The sequence below is a fragment of the Lates calcarifer genome, linkage group LG24, assembly GCF_001640805.2.
Source record: "Lates calcarifer isolate ASB-BC8 linkage group LG24, TLL_Latcal_v3, whole genome shotgun sequence".
NCBI lineage: Eukaryota > Metazoa > Chordata > Actinopteri > Centropomidae > Lates > Lates calcarifer.
Genome location: NC_066856.1, coordinates 7081791 through 7104861, shown reverse-complemented (window position 1 = coordinate 7104861; position 23071 = coordinate 7081791). Strand labels below are relative to the sequence as shown.

At 41.0% G+C, this 23071-nt stretch overlaps 3 protein-coding genes across 3 annotated transcripts in view; 2 read left to right on the top strand and 1 right to left on the bottom strand.

The window, feature by feature from the left end:
• Positions 1-250: 250 nt before the first annotated feature.
• rec8b (REC8 meiotic recombination protein b) lies at positions 251-8688 on the top strand. The gene is given in 20 exon segments (XM_051066941.1): positions 251-510; positions 663-717; positions 719-732; positions 1179-1321; positions 1888-1963; positions 2459-2576; positions 3445-3520; positions 3722-3789; positions 4010-4091; positions 4191-4257; positions 4459-4637; positions 5130-5299; positions 5949-6024; positions 6516-6691; positions 6952-6991; positions 7127-7202; positions 7299-7400; positions 8124-8184; positions 8186-8231; positions 8555-8688. Coding segments are annotated over 20 exon segments (1773 nt in total). The 5' UTR covers positions 251-454; the 3' UTR covers positions 8647-8688.
• A 1160-nt stretch (positions 8689-9848) lies between these two features.
• si:ch211-196f5.2 (uncharacterized protein LOC556372 homolog) lies at positions 9849-11525 on the top strand. The gene is made up of 4 exons (XM_051066928.1): positions 9849-9911; positions 10832-11079; positions 11181-11280; positions 11379-11525. Exons 1-4 carry the CDS (start codon positions 9849-9851, stop codon positions 11523-11525), a joined length of 558 nt encoding a protein of 185 aa, XP_050922885.1.
• A 755-nt stretch (positions 11526-12280) lies between these two features.
• The window catches only part of LOC108900801 (importin-4), a 50235-nt gene continuing 39444 nt past the window's right edge, over positions 12281-23071 (bottom strand). The window contains exons 5-30 of the mRNA XM_051066939.1: positions 22467-22596; positions 22152-22331; positions 21933-21998; positions 21723-21824; positions 21488-21571; positions 20710-20865; positions 20523-20576; positions 20167-20276; positions 19901-20009; positions 19518-19647; positions 19219-19332; positions 18693-18806; positions 18365-18488; positions 18141-18252; positions 17913-18040; positions 17217-17294; positions 17048-17105; positions 16517-16622; positions 16045-16238; positions 15844-15894; positions 15092-15217; positions 14630-14856; positions 14389-14521; positions 14110-14214; positions 12934-13003; positions 12281-12805 (exon numbers count right to left, since the gene is read on the bottom strand). Coding sequence (XP_050922896.1) covers positions 12675-12805; positions 12934-13003; positions 14110-14214; positions 14389-14521; positions 14630-14856; positions 15092-15217; positions 15844-15894; positions 16045-16238; positions 16517-16622; positions 17048-17105; positions 17217-17294; positions 17913-18040; positions 18141-18252; positions 18365-18488; positions 18693-18806; positions 19219-19332; positions 19518-19647; positions 19901-20009; positions 20167-20276; positions 20523-20576; positions 20710-20865; positions 21488-21571; positions 21723-21824; positions 21933-21998; positions 22152-22331; positions 22467-22596 — 2992 coding nt within the window. The 3' untranslated portion in view covers positions 12281-12674. The remainder of the gene's footprint in view (positions 12806-12933; positions 13004-14109; positions 14215-14388; positions 14522-14629; positions 14857-15091; positions 15218-15843; positions 15895-16044; positions 16239-16516; positions 16623-17047; positions 17106-17216; positions 17295-17912; positions 18041-18140; positions 18253-18364; positions 18489-18692; positions 18807-19218; positions 19333-19517; positions 19648-19900; positions 20010-20166; positions 20277-20522; positions 20577-20709; positions 20866-21487; positions 21572-21722; positions 21825-21932; positions 21999-22151; positions 22332-22466; positions 22597-23071) is intronic.

Here is a 23071-nt window from a genome sequence, read left to right as displayed (position 1 = left end):
TCAATAATTATCACAATAAAGGTCAAGTCAGATAATTATTATTATATTATTCTTTGTGCAAACAGTTGAATATTTTGCACAACCTGAGGCAGAACAGTTCAAGACAATAATAATGATAAATCTACCTACTAACTCTACTTTAGCAATATATACTTCATTCTGTGACATGAATGACAGTTGTGAATCATTTCTGTGCACGCTATGTAAGTATAAGTAGACTGCAATACTTCACACAATAACTGAAAATAAACAAAAACAAAAAACAAACTTTCATTTGACATGAGTGTTTACTTTCAATGTGACGAATCTCTCAACCTGATTGGTCCAGTGTTATTTTTGGCGGGAAAACCATAGTGTTTTCACTAAGCTTTTTATGTATTACTATCATAGAAATTCCTAAACCTTGACCCTTTTCCTCCTAGTGTCTGTTATATCTAGAAATAAACATAGAATAATGTTTTATTATCCCAATGTCCTGCACCGCCATACTGGATGTTTTTCCACCATTTGGTGAGTATAAAGCTGGCTAGCTCGTTTGCATGTAGCTGTAAAGTTAGTGAGCCTGACTGTCAGCTATCAAGGCAAGAAATCCTTAGCTACATGAAAGAATAGCCTGCTAGCTAGTTTATTACTGAATTTTATAATTGTGTGGTGTCGTGCAGGTTGGCAGCCACCAGAGGTATCAGGGTCACTCGCCGAGAGCTTCTCAAAGTCAACTGTCAAGCGAACATGGTAAGAATGTCCCCAGACAAATGGCCAATGTTATGTCTCTGGTTTTGTTGCTAGCAACCTCTACACTGTACAATAAAGTAGACTGGATAAAAGATGTTGTTTGTTTGTTCATGTTGCTTGTTTTCTCAGAAAAGTTAGTTTTTGTAACTATCAGCTAATCTTTTCTTACTTTTCTGACATTATATTACTTAATAATTCAGAAAATATTAAACTAAAAGTGTGCTGGTAATCATCTTTAGCAGCTACTCCTAAAAAAGGGAAGTTAAAGAGATGGCATGAAAATATGACTTTTCTTTCCATTCCTACTTGTAATTTTATAAGCCATTAGTATTATGTAGTATTATCCAATATAAATTTAAGCATTTAGTGTTTTTAGGGATCTGGCTTGACTTCTTTATGATAACATGCACAATGAAGTCTATTAATCCATTTGTCTATTTTTACAGCGGGGACATTCTGAACTATGTGACTGCTCAGGTTCCTCCGCTGCAACCCAACCTACCAAGGCCGAGGTTCTCTCTCTACCTGTCATCCCAGCTGCAGTATGGTGTGGTTGTAGTCTACCACAGGCAGTGTGGCTTCCTGCTTGGTGAGAGAAAAAGAGCAAGCATGAGTCAAAAGAAGAAAAAAAAAATTGCAGTCAGTCATAGCTCTCCTCCAAGTTGCATTGTCTATACACAGTATGCTGTAACTTCCTGCCAGGTGAAAGAGAAGACAGAGAGGGGAAATTAGTGGAGGAGACAAAACAGAGATTTCTGTTCTTTGTGCAGTATATAAACCCACATACTGTACATTCAGTTACTGTAGCAGCAGTCTTAAATTCAAGTTTAATACTTGAAATCAGGGGGAAAAGTGAGTTACTTGGATTAAAACAAGAGGCCAAGAAAACAGCTACTGTCTCTTGTCTGTAGTGGATTCAGCAATGGCATTTAATTTCATCCATCAGTAGAATAGAACAGAACCTCCCAAGGCTATCACACATGTCACACAATTGTATGTAGTTCATATGTTTATAAAAGCATGGTATTTTAATTTTTTTTATGTGATACAAATATCCTTATGTGCATGCAAAAAGTCATCTGTAAAACTTGTTTCCAACTCAGTAAATGCACCCTGCAGAATTTTCAACTATTTTTCCCTCTTTATGTTTTCCAGAGGAGGTTCAACAGACCATTGACCGCCTGCTGCGAGCTAAAAGATCCACACCTATTGACATGGCCGAATCTGATAGGTCTGCACACATATGTCTGCACACATATGAACACACACACCAGGTGGTAAATGTTTTGTATCTTGGGGCATCTGAAGCTTTTTAAGCTTAGCTTTGCAGAGGTTGTAAATGTTTGGGAAAGTGTGAACTCAAAAGCATCTGGTTGAATATTTATGAGGGAGACTGGAGGGATAAGGACTGTTAAAATGGAGAAGGTAGTGTTTTATTGAGTGAGTGATTGACACACTTAGTAATCCATGTTATGAAACAAGGAATGTATGCGCTCTCCTGTCTGTAGATGCAATATGTCTTTTCCACTCATTTCTTCAGTATAAAGATGCTGTATATTAAACTTATTGAAGTAATATATTATAATTTCATGAATCCATGAAATTAGCAGTGCAGATAAAAGTATGCACAGTGTTGCCATAGCTAGTAAAGCACTGAATATGTATGAGATGTTCTTATATTTTGGGTAGTAACGTTAGTGTGTCTGTCTCTCTCTTTATTTGGCAGGCTGACCTTGAATGTGCCTGACAACCTGTACATGATGGAGGAGGCTGAAGGAGCTCAGGACCCCTTCTTTGGTCTCATGGAATCACAACAACTCCTCAGCCCCTATAAAATACACCAGGTACAATTAACTATACGTGCACCAGTACCGCCTTATACTATATGTGTTGGTGTGGCTCTGAAATATGCCAGGACAATCTATACAAGGGGTGTTACATAACATCTGTCTCAGTAGTGTAGCACGTCAAAAGTCAACAAATATCAAATTTACCTGTACATCCCCAGGCAGATTGCACTTTAGATCAAATATTCACTTTGTAAACAGAAAGTGAATACACATACGCTGGCCTGATAAAATATCATGGATAGTGTTTTTTTCCCCCATATGATTTCTGACAGAAACCCCAAAACTCACACACCTTCCACTCCCTTGCTTTGCATGCTCACAGTCAAGAGTGAGTCATGACTCAAGAGTGAGTCATGAACCATTATCTCCTTCAAGCAAGTCACTGTCTCATTGCCTTGTGTACACAGGCATAGGTCACTCTCATTCTACCATACAATGTGTGTGGTATCCCTCCATACAATCCCTGTACTCTCAGACAGAGTAAATCACAGCAGATAACTCTCGCTCACTCAGGCTGCTGTAAATCTGGATGTCATGGCTGAACTTTGTCCCCCTTGTAATCTTTCCCTGTGGAAATACCAGGTCTCTCTTAGATCATGAATAGAGTTGTTGAATAACTGTGAGTTTTAGTCAGGTGTTTATAAGGTGCAACAAAAATGTCAATGTCAAAATGACATGAAACCAAAATAAAGCAGTTTCATCCTTTTGGTGCACAGATGCAAAAAAGGAAAAAGGAAACATATAAGTTCTAAATCAACCCGCCAACTCTGACCTCATGTCTTAACACATTTTGGTCATGAAAGGGCTTTTTGTCCGGCTCAGTTCACACTCTCACTACTGTATGATGCTTGTTTATTTCTAGACAGTGTTTGTGATTGAAGAAGTGGGTTCACAGCACTCCCTGGTGCCCAGTCCCCTCATCACATCTGACAAAGAGGGTAAGGCTGATATTTCTGAGCTGAGCTGAATATCTTGATTATGATTTTGGTAATATTTTGCATGTTTCTTGTCAAGGTGATCTTTCTTCAGAGATTGTGTAAATAGATCTTAAATTTCTCAAAAGTGGATTTTCTTTAAATGTAAACTTTTGGCAGAGTAACCCCACTTGGCTCTCAATTCCTTCTGCTGTGTTAAACCAGGTTTCAGGTCACCCCCAGCTGCCATCACCCTGACAGAGAGGGACCAGATTGCCATCACTGCAACTGAGGTAAACTTTCCATCCAGGGACAGGAAACAATCCAGTCATGATTTTTAGGTGCAGCAGGTATCCTGCTGAATCATGGAGCTGGGATGTGGACCATGGACACATATGTGGTTTTCACTGCCAAAACAAAACAAGAAAAAGCTATTTAAAGATTCTTATCTCTTTCTTTTCATCTTCATTCATTTAACTTCTTCTGACATCTGTCAACGTCTTTCTGTATCAGTGTTTTGAGGGTGATGATCTTCCTGAAGCCACAGCTAGAGAGATTGACTTGTTGATGGATCAACCAGACCAGTTCTATAGAGGTGCGTGTGAAAATATGTTAAAACATCAGATTATTTATATCTACATCACAAATATGTCACATTGTCTCTATGTGCATTATGTACATGTGTGCTCAACAGAAGTGGAGGAACAGCGGACAAGGGAAAGGACCAGGGAGCTTGAAGGAGCCATGTCTTCTATTGACCAGTGAGTCTTGTAGAGAAACTACATAGTTGAAAAATGATGCCATGCACAAGACTTTAAAACAAGTGACTGAATATTTAGTCATCATTCAGTCTTTCAACCATTCCATCATTCAGTATATCTAGCTTAAACCTGTGACAACAAACTGTGTTATATGGTAGATAAATATATTTAGTGTTTTAGAATGTGTGTTATTGTTTCCAGGCTGAGGGAAACAGTACTGGGAGCTGAGCAGGACAGTGCATGGCTGCTGGATGAGGAGTTGGGTCAGCCTGTGGAGGTTCCTCTGGCAGCTGTTGCCCTAGAGATGACCCCACTGCAGGTTGCCATGCCAACACCACCCTTTGGAGCATCTGAGAAAGAAGGAGGTCAAGCAACAGAAAGTCCCCCACAGGTGATACATTTGTGGTGTTGTCTATCGGGGGTTTGTTCAGTAGTTTGTCTGTGCATTGAAAAAATCCAAAATGTATATGCATTGAAGTAGTGAAGGATTTACAGTATGTTCATATGCATAAACACTTATTTCCACAAACTGCTGCACTCTCAAGAAATAATTATGAGCATTCATACTTCCAAACATGTTTTGTAGACGCCCTGTCATTACCAGAGGCCCTTTATAACCTGCTGTTCAAATTCTGACTTGAAGGAAACACTGAGATGTCAGTGACAAAACATTTGCTGCTGGAGCAGTTGTCATCAACTTTAATTTACATTCCACAAAGTGACTCATGAGCAGCTTGTTTCATTTTTGAATGTGGCGGGTGTGTATGGAAAGGCCATGTACATGTGGGTGTGTCAACACACAGATGCATAATAATTTCCAGTATGTGTCCTCGAGTTGTGATGTCCTTTTTCAGGCGCAGTACTGTAAACAGGTTACGTAAAAAGTTGTTTCTTACTCTGCCATCAGGTCGTCATTTGTCCTATCAGGAAGCCTGGTGGAAGTCGCAGACGTCAGCTGGTCTTTGCAGACCCTCAGGTCCAGATATCTGACAGAGCAATGAAGGAACAGACTGGAAACCGGCTGGCCGAGACACTGGACCTGGTACAGAAACACACAGAGATGGTTTCACTCAGTTATACAATTTACACTCACTAAACGCATTATTAGAAGCACCATACTAATACTGGTTAGGCCTTTTTGCTCTCAAAACCGCCTCAGTTCTTTGCAGCATGCATTCCTCAAGATGTTGGAAACGTTCCTCTGAGGTTTCGGTCCATGCTGATGTGATTGCATCACATAATTTCTGCAAATTTGTGAGCTGCATATTCATGTTGCAATCTACAATCTCAAAGGTGTTCTTTTAGAATCAGGTCTGTTCTGTCTGCACACATGTACACATACACACACTGTCTTAATTGAAGAGGATCAAGTGTTCACTGACACTGACCGGCTGAATTTTCAGTCTTAGCCTCTCTGCAGTAAAAATCAAACTGTTTGTTCACCAGGGTGCCAGTTAATTAAACTCTCTCGCTCTCCAGTCGCCTCCCTGAACCCATTGGAACAATATTCATTGATTTTATTGCCTTGTTTATTTCTTTCCTCTTTCATCCCTTCATTCTTTCCTTCTTTAATTTCCTCTGAGACACCATCATGGGCTTTTACTCCCTTTCTCTCTCTATCCCCACACTGTGTACTCATATTTAAAACTATTCCATCAATCTAATCAATCTACCTTTGATGTTTCTCTCAGTCCCAGGTGTTGCTGGACTTGCCCTTCTTGACCAAGCGGGCCACTCCTGATCAGCTCTTCAATGCTCCCTGTGGATGTCAGTACCAAGAGCAACACAGAATTCAGTGACATGAATAAGGAAATATTACTGTTCCTCTTAAATCACCTGCCACAACAGGAAAAAAAGTAAAGTATCTGCCTGACAAGTGTTAGATCTGCAAACCTGTCAGACAAAGAACCCAATAAATTAATGTCCTGAGAAAACTAATTCCATGTTTTTAGCAAGTCAAATTAACTCCAGGCATTTCTAAGATTGTAGTTGACAGACCAACTTTCTGTACAGTCAGAGGGGAAATATCTTCCTCAATGGCGTATATCTATTGCAGAAACTCAACCTGGAACCACTTGATCTTTTGAGAGCCCCTAGAGTTATGTTTTGTTTGTTTTCCAATCAGCAACAACCTTGTACGGCCTCTGAAATGTTTTATTTGCACTGATTAGAGCACTTTACAACAGCCAGTGAATAGCACTGGCTTTCAACAAACTTTTAACAAAAAATACAAAATAATGATCTAAACCCCTCCACAGCCCTGCCTCACGCTGACCTCCAGTCGCTATGGAAACAGCATGCCGTGCTCAGTGTCCTCCCTGCACGTGGGGAAAAACAAAGGAGGGAGAAGGCAGAGGTGGAGGAGGCAAGAGGGGAGTCTGAGCAGGACAGAGAAGTACTGAGAACAGAGAGGAGGCACTCAGGCATGAGAGAGGTAGGTCTATGTGAAGGTACTTAGACACAAGTGGCGTTTAATTGAGTTCTTTTATGTTTGTTCTTTCAGCTCTTCTAATGATATCCACATGATCTCAAGTCAAATGGTACCACCTGAAGAAGCTGATAATAATCTGACCAAGCTCCACTTCCATGCTAAAATCTAGCTGTAGCCTGTCAACTGAGTATGTTCAGTTCAGTGGAGAGACAAATTAGAGACCTCAGTTCTATTTCATGAAACTCTGCTTCTCTCTCTTTCAGGTATCCAGTGAGTCAGGACTGCAGCCTGCAGAAGGCTCATGTAAGAATTCTTCCTCTTTCTGTCAGACACATCGTGTTAGTTTTTCAGATCATGTTTTGGCAGGACAATAAACACATGGTTTACTTCAAGCTGCCAGCTATTCATTGTTTGTTTCTCTATTATGTGTGTGAACAGCTGTATTAGATGTGATCCTGGATTCGTCCAAAGAAGACAAATCGATAAGCGATGTGATCACCCCCATCAGCAGATGGTGAGTCTCCAATGGAGTGACAGACAAATAAATGGATAAAGACAGATCAGTTTGTGTGAATATGTGTGTGTGTGTGTGTGTGTGTGTGTTGTGTAGGTCTCCTCAGGTGGATGCCCAGATACTAATGGAGCCTATAGCAGAGGAAAACATTGAGATGCCCGAAGTGCAGACTGACACAAGGAGAAGCAACACGCTGAGGTGCTTCACACTGAAATACACACACACAGAATACAAGCAAGCTTACAGGCAGCTGTAGCAGTTTTTCCACAGAGAGTTGAATATACCTGATAAATGGCTGGTAGAGGCAAACACCATGAGACCAGCCATTGTGAGCTCAGTCATGCTATGGGAAGTAGAATGTGTCCACCTTGAGGGCAATCTTTTTATACTCCACTCCAACAGTCACCTGCAGTTGACCTACATCCTAAGCTGTTTTACATCTCCTTTGAAATTCCAAGCAGAGAGCAGGCAGCAGGCCCAAGGAATGCATTCGCCTGCTAATGTCCTCTACAAGGCTTGGATATCAAAACTGTACAGTATTATTAGTGTAAATATCACATATTTTTCCTGTTAGTGGATTAGATACAAAGTATTTGTTTTTGCCAGCATTACAGTGGTTGTCTGTGGAAAGTCCTCAACCTGAATTTGCCTCTAATGTGACATTTTGACTGCAGTAACACAAGTTGCATTCATAGCAGCAGCAATAATCATTTTAGTCTTGTGTAGACTTCATGCACAACATTTCTGTTCCACCATTATTAAAATTTAGAAAAAAATGAATAGATGTTCAATTTCAGAATTTGTTGGCATGACTGCAGTCATATCTAATCTTACCAAAACAAAAATGTTGGAAGCTTGATTCATATCAGTACCCTTGGTTGAGTCCTACCATGCATTACTCACACTGCTTGTCTTTTTCAGCTGGCTCTCCTCTAACCTGCAGAGGTTTGCAGATATCACCTTTGACTCTCTGCTGCCCCCAGAGGACTGATCGCACCATTGCAGCTCACACATTCTACAAACTGCTCGGTGAGGAAATCTGAAGCTGCTGTTTTCTTTAACAATGAACAAACATTTTCCCTGATCATCACTGACTAGCACTGGTGACTGAAATTTATTTCACGCAGACAGTGATAATAAAGGGGAGACTGTGTTATAATAACTTTGACAGGCCGATATTTACAAGCGAAATCATTTGCATATTTGAGAAGCTTCTGTAAGTTAAAGCTGCACTTTGAATATATTAAAAAATATATTCTTTTTCCGTCCAGTGGAAACAGAGATAACACTGTTTTAATCAGGTTTCCTAACTGACCTCCACAGTAACATTCAGTGATACTTCTCTTCCACAGAGCTGCTGTCTGCAGGACAGGTGACTGTGCAACAGATTGAGCCCTACAGTAACATGACTATAAACTGTGCAGCGCTCAGGATGACTGCCTGAACACTCCTACAGTGACTTACACTAGCACCTCATAGAGATAGTTATTACTGACACTTTGTTCAATTCATTTTTTTATTCTCGTGAGGATTATAAATTTCATCCTGTGACCTTTTTATTAACATGAGATAATTAATCCTCACACTCATACATTCATGTGTTCTTTTTAAAACCAGTGTTAAATTTTTAACTTTTTAACATTTTTGACAGGAGGGTAAAATATTGAACTCAGTATTTTTAAGAATGTTTTAAAGATTTTTAATCCGGTTCTAATTTGTTCATGCAGTTGTGATTTAAAATATATTTACACAATGGGTTTATTGGTGTTATATTCATATACTAATACTGAAGTTTTTAACAAAGAGGTTGCACATTTTGTTAAAGTTTGTGTCTTCTGTAATTTAACTAAGCTTTTTTTATAGAATTTGTATCTGCTGTGTGAATTTTTATCTTTTGTAATTATTTTAACTTAGATTTTTATTAAAATTCCATTTGCTCAGTGGAACAACATATGATCTTGACATCTTTTTCCAAGTTCTACTCATTTTCAGACCTGAGAAGTTTTGAATTTTAATTGTTTTTTTTGTCTGAATAGTTCTTAGGTTTGTAATGTGCATTAGCATAAACACAATCAAAATCTTAAGTGCATTGATTTGTTTTTTTTTAAACATGTATTGATCCTTTATAAATCCCAGAATATAACAAAGAACATAAACACATTTAAAATGTGTTGCTTTGGGCTTAAAAAAAAAAAAAAAAAAAAAAAAAAAAGCAGGAAAAAACTCCAGCAGTGTATTGTTAATATTCAGATTTGAGCTGATGGTGCAGAAAACCTTACAAAAATCCCTGAAATGTGACTTGAAAGTACATCAGTTCTTCCCCGCCTCCACGACCATATTGTGTCTCCCTGGCAGAAAATTCCTGTCTGACTTCATGCCTCAATAACCCAATTAACATCAACATAAGGGAACGTACTTGTGATAGATTCAGGTTGTAGTGGTATGCTAGGAAATGTCTTTCCACTGCTACATAGTGTATTGATATAAAAAATACGGCATCTAAAACAGGGTGACTACTTTTTCCTATTGTGTTTCCCAGCTTGCTTCATACAAGTGTGAATGCTCACAGTTAACGGGTGAAAGTCTGTTTAAAAGCAGCCTGATGATTAGTCACCTCCTCCATAGCTCCACTGCTGTATTACTGGCATGGCAGGACAAAATGTTTACAGACACAGACACTGCGACACACTGCCGGGAGAGCACAGCCTGGTTAGGGAAGCCAAAGTTCTACTTGTGTAACTGCAGTTGAGGGCAGGTGTTAAAATGGGAACCATCTACATATATATACACACACATGTTTATGTGTGTGTAGTTTGGATAATTAACTGCTTGACTCTTGTGATGACCAAACCTTTACATCACCCCCTTCCACAGCGCTGACGTTCAGCTGGTACCCATGTGGGAGGATTTATTGCGGCTGCCCATGGAATGTGTCATGCAGAGTGCAGGGTGCTGGTTTAGCGGGAAAAGACCCCTTTTGTACAGACAGCACGCGTGCTCAGCTCAGCACGGTTCTACACATGTCCCACGTTTGTGTCCTAAGGCAGGGGCTGTTTGGAGTTACAGCAAGAACACATTTTTTTTTAAAGCTGAAAATGTGGTGGTTTGCTGTAAACAGCCCGTACATCTATCAGTGACCCTGAAGTGACCTCTTGACATTATGTCATTTGTTATGTATCCAAATTAATCTTTTTAATGTATCACTACTAAGTCATAAATATATAAGTTCTATATAATTTCCTCACAGACTGGGAGTACTTCAGATCACATATTACGTCATTTTACACAAAACACACTCGAATAAAGTCTCTTGACTTCACCCTGGCCTGATCACACTGCCAGTCCACACAAACACCTCTGTCCATTCCCTGACAGTCTAATAAACCTAACATCTGAGTGACACATAACACACACTGACACCAGCTGATTATATCAGCCAGGAGGGCAGAGCCTAAGTCTGTATGTATTAGACCCAGCACACTCGCACTTCCCATCAGTCCAGAGAGGAGGAGAGCAGACCAGCCAGAATCTGCAGCAACACACGCCACTGGAGACAAAAGGTGCAGAGTGACACAGATAAGGAAAAGAGGGAGAGAGACACATCACATTGTTTTTGAGATACCTATCAGAGAGTCAAGCTGGCGGCAGATGAGACAAAAGGCCTGGAGGAGGGAGAGGCCGACGCGGAGCAGACCTCAGGAGGATCGGACAGCCCGGCGGGCAGAGAGTCCCCCGAGCCGCGCAGCGGGATGGTGCGGATTGAACTGGAGTGGGAGATCCCCATGTCAGTGACGCTGCCCATTCAGGTGCAGCCTGACCTCACGCATCAACCCTTCCCCTTCCTGGACACGACACTGGCTGACCTGGGCATCCAAGAGTGAGTGCGCTCCCGGCAATGAGGAAGTCTTTAAAAAGCAGTTTCAGGTAGATCTCTTGACAGTTTCATGTGCGCTTGTGTGTGTGTGTGTGTGTGTCCAGGTCAGAGGTGAAGGAGAGGGTAGTGTGGGTCGACACCAAGAAGACACAAGTGAAGAACAAAGCAGGGAAGCTGAAGGAGAAAGAGATCACCATCCTGGAGGTATGACTTAAAGATGACAGGATGCACACTTTTAAATCCATTTTCAAGAGCGAGGCAGTAAAGTAAATGACACAAACACATTTGAGTTCTTCTTGCAGGTGCGAGTGAAAGCTCAGAAGCCTGGAGAAAAACAGCTCCAGGAAGTCCTGTACAGCACCGAGGCCCACACGGACCGTTCCTTCTGCCGCACTGGGATGAACATCCTGCCCTGGAAACAGAGATGTACAGGTCTGGATGCACTTTAAATGACTTCAGCGCATATAACCTTGCATTATTTCACAATGTGTTAAGCTTTTTCTGTAACTTGTTTTGTTGTTACTCCACTGCCTGCGTAGCTGTCACAAATGTGTGGTATTTGCTCCATCATGTTGAGGACATACCGATAAACGCTCATTTAAAAAAAAGACCTCTCTGCGTCTGTGTCAGGGGAGAATGGGCTGACGCCGGTGCAGATGACGATGGCGATGGACATGGAAAATCAGCAGCCTGTTTTTACTGAGGCCCAGGGACAACGGGAGATCTGAGGAGCAGCGAAGAAGTCACTGAACGGAGAGCATTTTAATATGAATCGCTGAGCAACCCAAGTTTGGTTACTCTCTAAGCTAACAACTGTTCAACAAATCCATGGCAAAGTCAAATTTTTAACTCCATTTTGATTCCAAAAGGCAAGTTTACATTTATTTAGAGGATTCAAAGTGTCGTCAGTTTTTTCTTTCTACATCAAGGCAAGGTTGAACTAGCTTAGCATAAACTGCACAGTGAAATTTGCATTGGAGGATCAGGTTAAGTTTTTGTAACATTTGTAAAAAAAATTCTTGCACTTGTCAAATGTGTCAGAGGATGCCACTGAATTGTTTTATATTAAAAAAAAAAAACAGCACCAAGTTCCAAGTGTAATAATCTCCCTTCATAAGCAGTGGATGAATTTCTGAGTAAAGCAGAAAAAGCAGAGAATGTATGGGGACTCCCAAGTTAAAGTTGACTGATGTACACTAGGAGATGGGAATGAAATATTACATTTATCAGGAGATCAAATTCATTGCTTCACATTCTGATAGCAAAACCAGACGTCTCTCCAAACGGTGGCAAAGAGGCAAAAAAAGCACTTTGCAGGAATAACTGGAAAACAGAATATAATGGTAACAACACAGGATGGTAAACCAGAATTCTTAAAATAATAAAACTTCAAAATAGCATGCACATAAGCAAATAAATTAATGGTTGATACTCATATGCAACTGCTGAATGTAATAATACCTATGTCAGATTGCTGAAGTGCTGTATTTAGATCATTTCGTGGAACCGTTACCAATAACAGTCCCATTTTCCACCTACAGTATAAAAATTTGTTGTTTTGGCTGCCTTTCACATCAGAGCTGAAGGACGTGTGTGGGCTATGAGGCAGAGATGGCAGTACTGAGCTTGGCCTGTTGCTCTCCGGCAAGAGAGATCACAGCTGACTGGAAGTCTGCCGAGTGGTGCTGGGCAAAGTCTTTGATCAGCTTGGTCACAGTGTCCTGCGTTTCTGTATAGAAGGAGCAGTAGAAGAAAAACTTTGTGATATATTTACTCTTGGGTGATAGCTTCAGTGTATTAACAGCCCGCTATAAAGTGCTGCCTGTTAGCCATCCTGATTTTAGTGATGACATTCACCTTTATCAACATCCTTGTTGCCCAGGACATGACTGGAAGCAGCGACTACGGGCTTCATTAGCTTCACAATCTGAAAAGGAAAAAAAAATGTAGTATTAGTGTCCAAGTCCATGGAGCAAATGCACACGTTACACAGTGACTGAGACATGACTCATTTTTAGCACTGTTATCCAAGCATGTGATGTTTGCTCTGAATCAAATGTGTACATCCTCCATTTTGATGTCTTTGCTGAATTTATGAGTCTGACTAACGGTTTAGGATAGCATCATCATGAGTTGAAATACTGTATGCATAATGCAGTAGATTGCAGGAATACACTGTGTAAAATCTAACATTTAATAAAATGACTGAAGGATTGGTCTGATAGTTTCTGCTTGTGTTTCTCAGTTTGTTTTTCCAGGAAAATGTTACAAATTTTGGTAACACTGCAGTGTTTCTGGCACATCAAACTTTTCAAGCATGAGGGGAAAGGCATTTAGAGAAAATTATTAACAATTAATCAAATTAAAAATTAAATCTAATACTGTGAGGGAGCTGCAGGCATCCCCTTACTGCACAGTTCCTACACACACATTCCCAAATACATACCTGCACTCAGACACCAATTATTAAGTTCAGTTATTTGGTCAGTGGTTCTTTTTAAGGTGTTAATCTGCTAAAGATGGATACTACTTAGTTGATTGATGCATTAGTTTGATTTATTTTCAGGAGATATTTTTGTTTGCCACACTTTCTGGTTTGTTCCTGATCACTCTGTCTCTTTTAGTGGATTTCCTAGGATCAGCATTATCATGGAGGTGAGCCCATGATGTTGGGCCTAATGTGCTCAGTCAGCCTTGTTGGGGCAGACCAAATGGACTGATGAGAGGGGGGAGGTTGGAAAGAAGTTGGTGGTGGTCTTAGGAAAGGCAAAGATTAACTACTGAACTACTCTGCATGATATACTAATCATCCCTTGTTGTAGACACCACACATTTTTGTATTTGCAATGGTTGATGTTAATGCCTTTATATACTTAGGTGGGTGTCAGTTTGTTTTGTTTTGTTTTTTTTTTGGTCCCGGTGGTAAGCAAAGGGAAATCTATTTGTAATAAGTCAGTAAAAGATAGAGCTCTGCCAACATTTCCTTCCTGCTGGTTGTACATCTCTGCCTGTATATCTTTCTGTATACTGTACCAGATCAGGACTGTGTGTGTAGAGCATAGCCAGGCAGCTGAACACAGTCTTGTTCTCCTCCAAGTCCTCTTTAAGCGGAAGACGAGCCACCAGAGCAGGCACAACCTGCCACAGAGCAGAGGATGTGATTTGACCGAACAACACACGCAGAATCCTGTTGTTAGCTGAGTTTGTAGTTCATTTTCTGCTTGTGAAAATGTGTCGTCAGTAGTCAAGAATACTTGTGGTGGCTAGAATTAAAACACCTTAACATGAGAGGCGTAAATTATAATAGTGTACCTGCTCCAGAGGGACAGCACCCATATTACTCAAGATCATCCTGCAGAGGGCAGCACACAGGTTGTCAATCACCCTGAGGTCTGACTCTTTAGCCAGCAGGTTAGAAAACACAGAGAGCATCATGGGGTAGTCACTGGAGCACACTTTGCTAAGGAACACGTTTATGTGATTTTCTTTTAAATTGTGCATTAATAACACAACACTACTAATACTGAAACATACAGACAGATAAGAAGGATACGATACAACAATGGGTCCAGCTGCCTGGGCCAGACATCCCAGTCCAAACACGCTGTTGTTGCGAACCTCAGGATCACTGTCTTTTACTCCTGCCACCAGCACAGGGAGCAAACGATTGGACAGTCTGCCTGCCACTCCTCTGCCCCCAGATACACTCACAAGAGCCTGCAGGATTTCTCCAATGGTACCCACAGAGAAAGAGCGGTCTGCCACTGTGCATGAGGATTTCTTGGAGGTAAAAACAGAAGACAAAACGTTAGTCTGATACGGACTGAAGCAGGACACACAATTGTGCAAATAATAAGAACAAACTTGTTCTGTAGATATGAGGCACCTTACGGATATAGAAAGTAAATCATTCTCCCTGCTGCAATTTGTGAGAAGGGGTACATTATAGTAATACAGAGGACTGGGATAATTTTGTCTGTTTAACTCCTATACTTGTCAGTGTGTCCAGACTCACAGCTTTGCTCATGATAAGAGGCAGTAGGTCATTGAGGAAGGGGGCGAAGCTGTCTGCAGGGACAGAAGAGGCCAACAGGGGAATTCCCTCCCCAGCAAATTCCTGGAGCATGGCATCATACTCCGCCTGAAACAGACAGTACATCCACGGGAAGCACAGTTATTGGACAGGAATGTGGACATGGAACTACTTGTGACATCTCTTACAACATGGTCCTTCACACTGACCAATAGGTTTATGAAGGTCTCTCTGGTGTAAACAGGCCTGTGTTCACAAACAGTTCTCTTTCCATGGGCAAGGGTCTATTTTCCATACAAATCCTATGACGTTCAGCGTTGACAGAATTCAACATCCTCAGTGCAAAAACACCCTCAGTGCACAGCTAATTCAAATTCAACGTTTGGAACGCTGCAGCGCTCGTCAATGCCACTTCTCTCTCAACGGTCAATCAAATTCAAGAAGGCCGTGGACATACGATATCAACACTGTCAACACTGGCTGAGGAGCACCTGACCCTGGCTGTCAATGACAACCCAGTTCTTTACAATTTAACACTGGAATTTTACCATGATCAATATGTGAAATCAAGAGCAAGGAAGGATGTTGGCATGTCTGTTGGGATGTCAGATGAGTCCTTTTGTTACAGAGACTAGATGCTCACAACAACAACCAAAAAAAAGCGTGTTAGTAGACGTTTTTTGGAACCTAGCAACAAATGTTCATGACTCATATGCAATGAGAGGACATTTAACCTGTTGGTCTTCATCATCAGCCTCATCACCACCACCATCCTGACAAACAGTCTGCAGAGACAGAGAGAAAAGAAATAGAGAAATGACAGAGGGTACTGGCAAAGCTTCAACCTGGTATATTATTTATGTGAAATGGTTTCAAACTTCAGTTTTGGAAAATGATGTCATCTCCTCATCCCTGTTAGTCTCTCCTCCTCTCACCTTCTTCTTGAGCACGTCGCGGATGACGTGGCTGATTTCCTTAAGGTGTGAAGGATTTTTGAAAGCCTCTTCCCTGCAGGACTTGATGACATTGTTCATGGTTTCCAGGACGCCCATCACTACCTGGCGCTCGTGCTCTGTCCGAACTGTTTCCACGAAGCAAGGAAGCACCATGTCCAGCAACTTAAACAGGGCTGTGTGAGGGACACAAGAATGTGGAGGGAAAAAAATTAGCTAAAGGCAACTGCATTAATACCCATTTGGCATTAAACTAAGGAAATGTGTATGTTAGTTGTCCTCCACCTGTTTGCAATAATATGTAATCTTACAGTGTAAACCTGCTCAGATTTCAGTTGTTCTATCTGCCTTAATGTTGTTCATTTAATTATCCTGACTGCAGCAGGAAGTAGCACTGCCCATATCTGTATTTCCAAAAAATAATAACAGTAGTGTAGAGTTCAAAGAGCTTTACCCTGGTGGTTGGCCTCTGTGGGATTCTCCTTCCACACTTTGTGCTGAGCTCGACAAAACTGGCCAATGGCTCCAAATGCTGCCCTGCGGACATCCTCGTGGGGATACTAGGGGTAGGGAAGTGAGGGCGCATACAAAAGCATTAAGTTACAGCACAGTGGGTAGCGTTGCATAGAACAAACATGCATATACACAGGTTAATGGCAGGTTAATGCTGTCATAGGCAGAGAGACATCACACCAAACATCTTACTAAACTGAGAAAAATGAAAAGAAAAAAAAATAAATCACGAATAATTAATTTACAGTAACTATACTGGACACCTTTTAAAGACTGGAGTTTGGATAATGACAAAGAATTTGTTGCAAGTTCAGAACTTGCAATTATAACACTGCCTGCAGACAACTCCATTTATAAACAGACACAGATCCATGGAGACACAACTTATACACAAATCCTGACCACGAAGTGCCCTACACAGCCTATTATACAAAGAGGGATGATTGGGCCAGCCAGCCAGCCAGTGACTTACATCTCTCATCTCGTAAACTTGTTGGAAGCTGGACTCCAGGAATGGTTGAAAGGCAGCGCTGTCAGAGGAGACCACAGCAACGCAAGATAAATACTACAGTAACATAAAGTCGCAGGCTTTTAAAGAACATCTGAGATCCTGTGTAGGAAAATATGTTGAAAAAACTAACCCAGTGTTGAAGGCTATCTCTCCCAGTGCATCACAAGCATCCTCCTTCTCATCAATGTAGGCATTCTCAACACTGAACCTGATAGGTGGATAAATATGTTAACAGATGGAGTGACAGCAGTCTTTTGCCCTATAAAGGTGGTAAATATAGTCCAGACCGTAAGTATGTGGACAGTTTCACATTTTTTGTTCTCCATTCAAGCACATGTGAAACTAGAATTACTGTCTCACTATTGTAACCCTCTTCCAACCTCTTGAGTAACTTTCATCAGGGTGTTACATTCACAAGAATGGGACAGACTGACGGACCAAAATCACTATGTTGTTTCAGTCACTCTTGCTGAGTGCGGTGTAGTTCTTTACTGCAGAACTCAGTTAATGTTTAGTGCCCCTTGCTCACAGTCAAGTGTTCTAAAACAAGGTCACCTGGTCAAATCCAGCACAGGAAGCTCATCATTTTCATTTTTCTGTCGCCCTCTACTGTTTGTTGTAAACTCTGTTCACATAATGAGAACTCTTGTGCTTTAAAATGTGTTCAGTCCATATATGTCAAACCAATGTACTTAGACCACACTTGTCACTATTCTTTTTTCAAACTGAATGCGCTGAAGCACAGAGCCTGAAGAACAAAAAGTGTGCAATGACCCAAAAACATAGGTCTGAGCTATATGTGTGTGAACATGTGTGTGACTTCTACCCTGCAACATCGTGAACATCCGTCTCAGTCTCATCTTCTAGAAAATCATCAACATCTTTTTCTTCCTCTTTGTCGTCCTCATCGTCGTCATCCAGCAGGACAAATGTCTTGTCCTCCTCAAGGTGTGCCTGAAGAGATACAGAGAATGAAAAGTGAAACAATGTATCATATTTATATCATGGATAGTCTCTTACACAGCTTTGAGGGTGCTGCATATATATTTCCTACCGTGATGCCTTCATTAGATTTGAGGGCGAGCAGCATGACTGTTGTAATGGCAGTGAGGTGAGGAGTTAGGCAGTCAGGGCTGACTGTGGAGACAGCAGAATATAGACTGTACCTAAAGGAGAAGTTAGAGGAAAAATAAGGAAATTTGGAGCAGATTTATGCTATCCTATACTATTATTTCTGAAAACAACAACGCAGAAAGACAGCTGTGGTGGGATACATACGTGCAACGTCTCAGGTCAGGGTCATCGATGGTGTCAGTAAGGTTGAGACCCAGCTGAACACACTCTGCAGCGAGAGGACTGAAGACATCTTTACCAATGGTACGAGCCAACACAGAAAGGGTATCTGACAGCAATAACAAAACATGATCAACATCCATTCATTCATTCATGCTGCGGAGATTGCTGTTGAGTCAGAGCTAGTATTTTATTGTCTTTAGTACAGAATAAAAGAGAATCTGTACCAAAAGGGGGAAGTCTTACAATGTTCTTGTTGTAAATGTACAAATACAGCTCTTCCTTCAGATGCGTATCTCTGGGGTTTACCTACCCAAGGACTGAGTTTGTAGAGGCCTCATTTCCTCTGTGGTAGTGGTCAGGAAGCCCTTAAGGCTTTCAATAACTGGAGGGAAGTAGGGAACCAGCATCTCTTTGGCAGCATTGGCTGTTAAGACAGTGATTCACAATGGGTCTTAGGTAATTTTCATTACATTTGTTCCAAGCTTTTGTGTACCAAAGTGTTTGTATGTTAACATTTCATCAACAAACCCTACTTGATAGTATTACTGAATAGCACCGCTTCACCCAGAAATTACCTGGTGTATTATCTGGAGAAAGTGTAAAACTGCTTTTCTCTCTCAGCTGTCCATATCCGATAGGTTGAAATGAACCTATAGACTTGCAAACCAATGCTAAAACTTATACTATTATGTTGACCACATAAATCTTTTTCTGTCTTTTAGTATTACATTGCCAAAATGAGATATAAGGTGTTAAGCTTAACCTTACACAGTAAGCCATAAAAATTACATGATTATTTTTTGTGCAGGGTTTTGGACAAATCTTTGACCTCTTACCTATGGCACCTATGGCAGACACAGCGAGCTCTTTTATCTTGAGGTTTTCGGTGTTGTTGAGGGCAGACAACATAGTGTCCATGAGGGTAGGCAAGTAGGGTTCAATATCTGATCCTATTTAAAGAAAAAAATTGAAAGAGAGAATGAGATTTTTTTTTACATTTTGAACAGCCTCATCTGGGTTTTTTTAAATTGATGTCAGGAAAGTCTGTTAAAGTTTCATGTCTTCTCTTGTCATGGACAAGATATACAGACTCTGCTGTGTCAGTCATTTATAACCTTTTTTTTTTTTAGCTTACCTAGGTTCTCCATGAAGTTCTCTAGGGCATAAAAGGCCTTGGTAACGTGGCCGACCTTGGCCTGGTTCAAGGAAGAAAGGTATCCCAACAGCAGAGGCATCAACTCTGCACAGTACTTACTCACTTCAGGCTAGAAAGCAGAGGTAGAAACAGAGTGAACAACAGAAAACAGAGAAAGAAGAGTATTCAACCCCAAGATATGCAGGGAGTGCACCTGCATTACTACTACACTATGTAAGCAGTACTCCACATTGGTATTGGTCAATGACAAGAGTTAAAATATTGTACTGTAATTTCCTACATACACAATCCCAGTTTGAAAACTGTTCAACAATATATATTTCTTTACATTTTTTAAAATTGTGATGTGTGTCCTGACATACCTGTAAATGTTCGGAGAACTGTCCCAGGGCAAAAAGGCCAGCACAGCGCACTACTTGATTACTGTCAGAAAGACTCTGACACACTGTCTGCAGCACTGATGACAGCATCCTAATATAGATACAGACACACAGGTTAATACACTGATTTCAGTGACTATTATTAGTTAGCCAGTAGACCACCCATCACGAAGAATATGAGTCCTCAGAGAAAAAGAAATGATTAAGAGACAAAGTCGAGAAAAAAAAATGATGTCAACCGAACGTACTTGGTGCGTATGTGGTCAGCACATCCTTCAGCCAGCACAGCAAGACACAACAGACCCCCCTTCCTCTGATAGGGGTTGTCACTGGCAAGGCAGGCCTGAATGAGGGGCATCTAAAACACAATACAATAAATTGTCAGTAGGCAGGTATACAAGTGTGGACTAATCTAAATTCAGTTATCTAAATCAGCATGAAATTATATCCTTAATGTTAACTTTGAATGAAATGACTCAGTGTAATGTGAAAAGATTTATCAAGACCAAAATGAAACCTGCAAATGGAGCTACAGTGTATGCTTTAGTTCACTTTGGTGCAACACATCATGTTATTGTTCAGGTCAAACGTCTATATTACTTACCAGTTGTTGGAACAGTTTCTCTGGAGGCATATGGAGTGCCATAGTGTCAATAATCTGGAAATATAGAAACAATCAAACAAGTTAAATCTTACTTGGAGCTGCACACTGAATCAACTGAAGTTTCTGAAAAACAGTCCACAACAGAGGACACACTGTATATCAACACAATTAAATAACTTCTCCCCACCTGTGCAGCACAATGTTTGGGATTGTCGTTGTCTGTGCCATCTCCACTATCATCCTCGTCATCTTCTGGGTCCTGCTCACCAGGTGGGGGAGCTGCAGTGAGTATAGGGAATATGGCCTGCAGGATGGGGTTCAGCAGCTTCTGCTTCAGCACAGTCTGTAAGGGTAGAGGAAAGGAAAGGGTATTTTGTTTTTCTGTGTAGTGAATATAATGTCAGATACCAAGCTGAGCATTTTGTTTCTAGTTGAGCTGGTTGACACTGCATGTAGTGAGCCAGAAAAGTCAATTAGAAATCACATCTTTCTTTTGTTTGCATGTAATAAAAAAACTGCACAGAACTATGCAAATGTAGGACACCTGAACATCTTTATTCACAATGAATTATGCCACATTTCAGTTAATGAGTTGTGTGGCTTATGACTTGTACTTTATCTGCAGCTCTGAAAGCTACACAATAGCTTACTCCCCCAGTGAAAAAAGAAATAGACACTTTAATTTTTTAATTAAGATGAAGAAATTTCCCAGAGAATATAAGAAAGCTAGTTTACAATTTTCCCAAAACAGGGGAAAGGAACACCTTTGTACTTGAGTGCAAGTGGGAAATGTGTAAATATCTACAGCAGTAAAGAAAACGTGTGTGAGGCCAGAAGAATAAGTCCAAATGTCCAAAATGTGACACTCCACAGTTCTGGTAAGTGAACATTTTGGGAATAAGAGAAGAGCCCATAAACACTAACGAGGGTAGGAAGATCCTAACCACTGAGGAGGGTGACTTTACCTTGCTCTTCAACTTGATGAGGAAGGCGATGCAAGAGAGAGCTTTCACACGCAGAGAGTCATTCAGTGTGGTGTCACTGCCCACCTGATACAAACACACATACACGGTTAAAATTCTTGTGTATGGCCCAAACAGTTGCAGATCATGAACATTATTTGTATGTTCAAAAGTTAAAAATGAAATTCAGAACACAAAACTGGGAAGGAAAGACATAATATAGACGTTCCGCTCCTACCTCCAAGCAGAAGCGGACAATGTCAGCAACATGAGGGAGGATGATAGACACCTCACTCTCCATGAGCTCATTAAACACCTCCATGGCCTCACTGGCTTGGTCCTATCCAGACACAGACAAACCCAATAACTGAACAGGTCTGATTTATCCATACACTTGAATGCACAAATGACGACACTTGACAAATGTCTTTAAAATATCATAATTTACCTGATCTGCCTTGATGAGGTGTTTCAGAGCAACAATCAAACTTGGGATGATAGAACGCATCTGGTTCTGTGGGGCAGCAAAATGATAATTGTTAACCAACCAAAGTTGTGACGTACCAAAGGTAATGCATTCATAAATAGAAATCTAACCCCTCTATAATTTGTTATAGTAATTGTTGTATGTCTATGTATCAAGGTGAAAGCAATAGCACTGTCTCACCATCTCTTCTGAGCCAGTGTATGCAGTTATGGCTGTGAGGGTGAGGATGCAGTAGTACAGGGCTGTTGGGTTGTTGTGGTCCTGCAGTACAGCACTAAAAAGCTGCAGCAACTGGCAGTAGTGAGGCTTGAAAAGTTCAGGGTTGGAATCCATCACCTTATTCAGCAGCAAGAGGCCAACCTGTTAGGACAAAAGAAATTTGATATTGTAAGGATGTTATAGACAAAAACCATGTAAGACACAGGAATCCATTCAATTGTTTTGACATCTAAAAAGACCTTATCTATCTTCCTAGCTGTTTCATGAGTCCTGTACCTGTCTGTCATGAGGGTTGCTGCTCTTGGTGGATTGACTGAGGAGCTGCAGAAGGGCAGGCCAGCGGTCCGGTGTCTCATGTTTAACCATCACTGCGCACAGCTGGGAAAGTGAGTGCTGCACTGTGTGCCTGCATAAAAAAAGATACACAGACAGAACCCCGGCTTATTCATTCATGACATTTCACAAGTACGTATAACTACATACTGCAAGTAATATGGGGATACTGTATGCTTTATGTGACATCTCTATCACCTGTGTATCTTTATCTGTGTTAATGTATTTCAAAACACATAAAATTAAAGCTGCGAGCAGCGTTGAACGGGCCCTCGCACCCGGCGCCCGTCGGGGGAGCGGCGACCGCGGGACCCCGGCAACCCGCGGGTCAACGCAGGTCGCAGGGCACACGCTGGCGTAACAGTTCACACTTCCGAGATGTAAAAATTTTAAATAAAAGCTTTTATGCTAATTATTTTCTGTGATAATATTTTTCAGAGCTCATCATCTGTGACAGCTCTTGGCTCTCCCTGACTGTAACCTCTCTGTGGCAGCTTCTCACAGACTCAATCAACTCCTCTTCCCCTCCCCCTCAAACACAAACACAA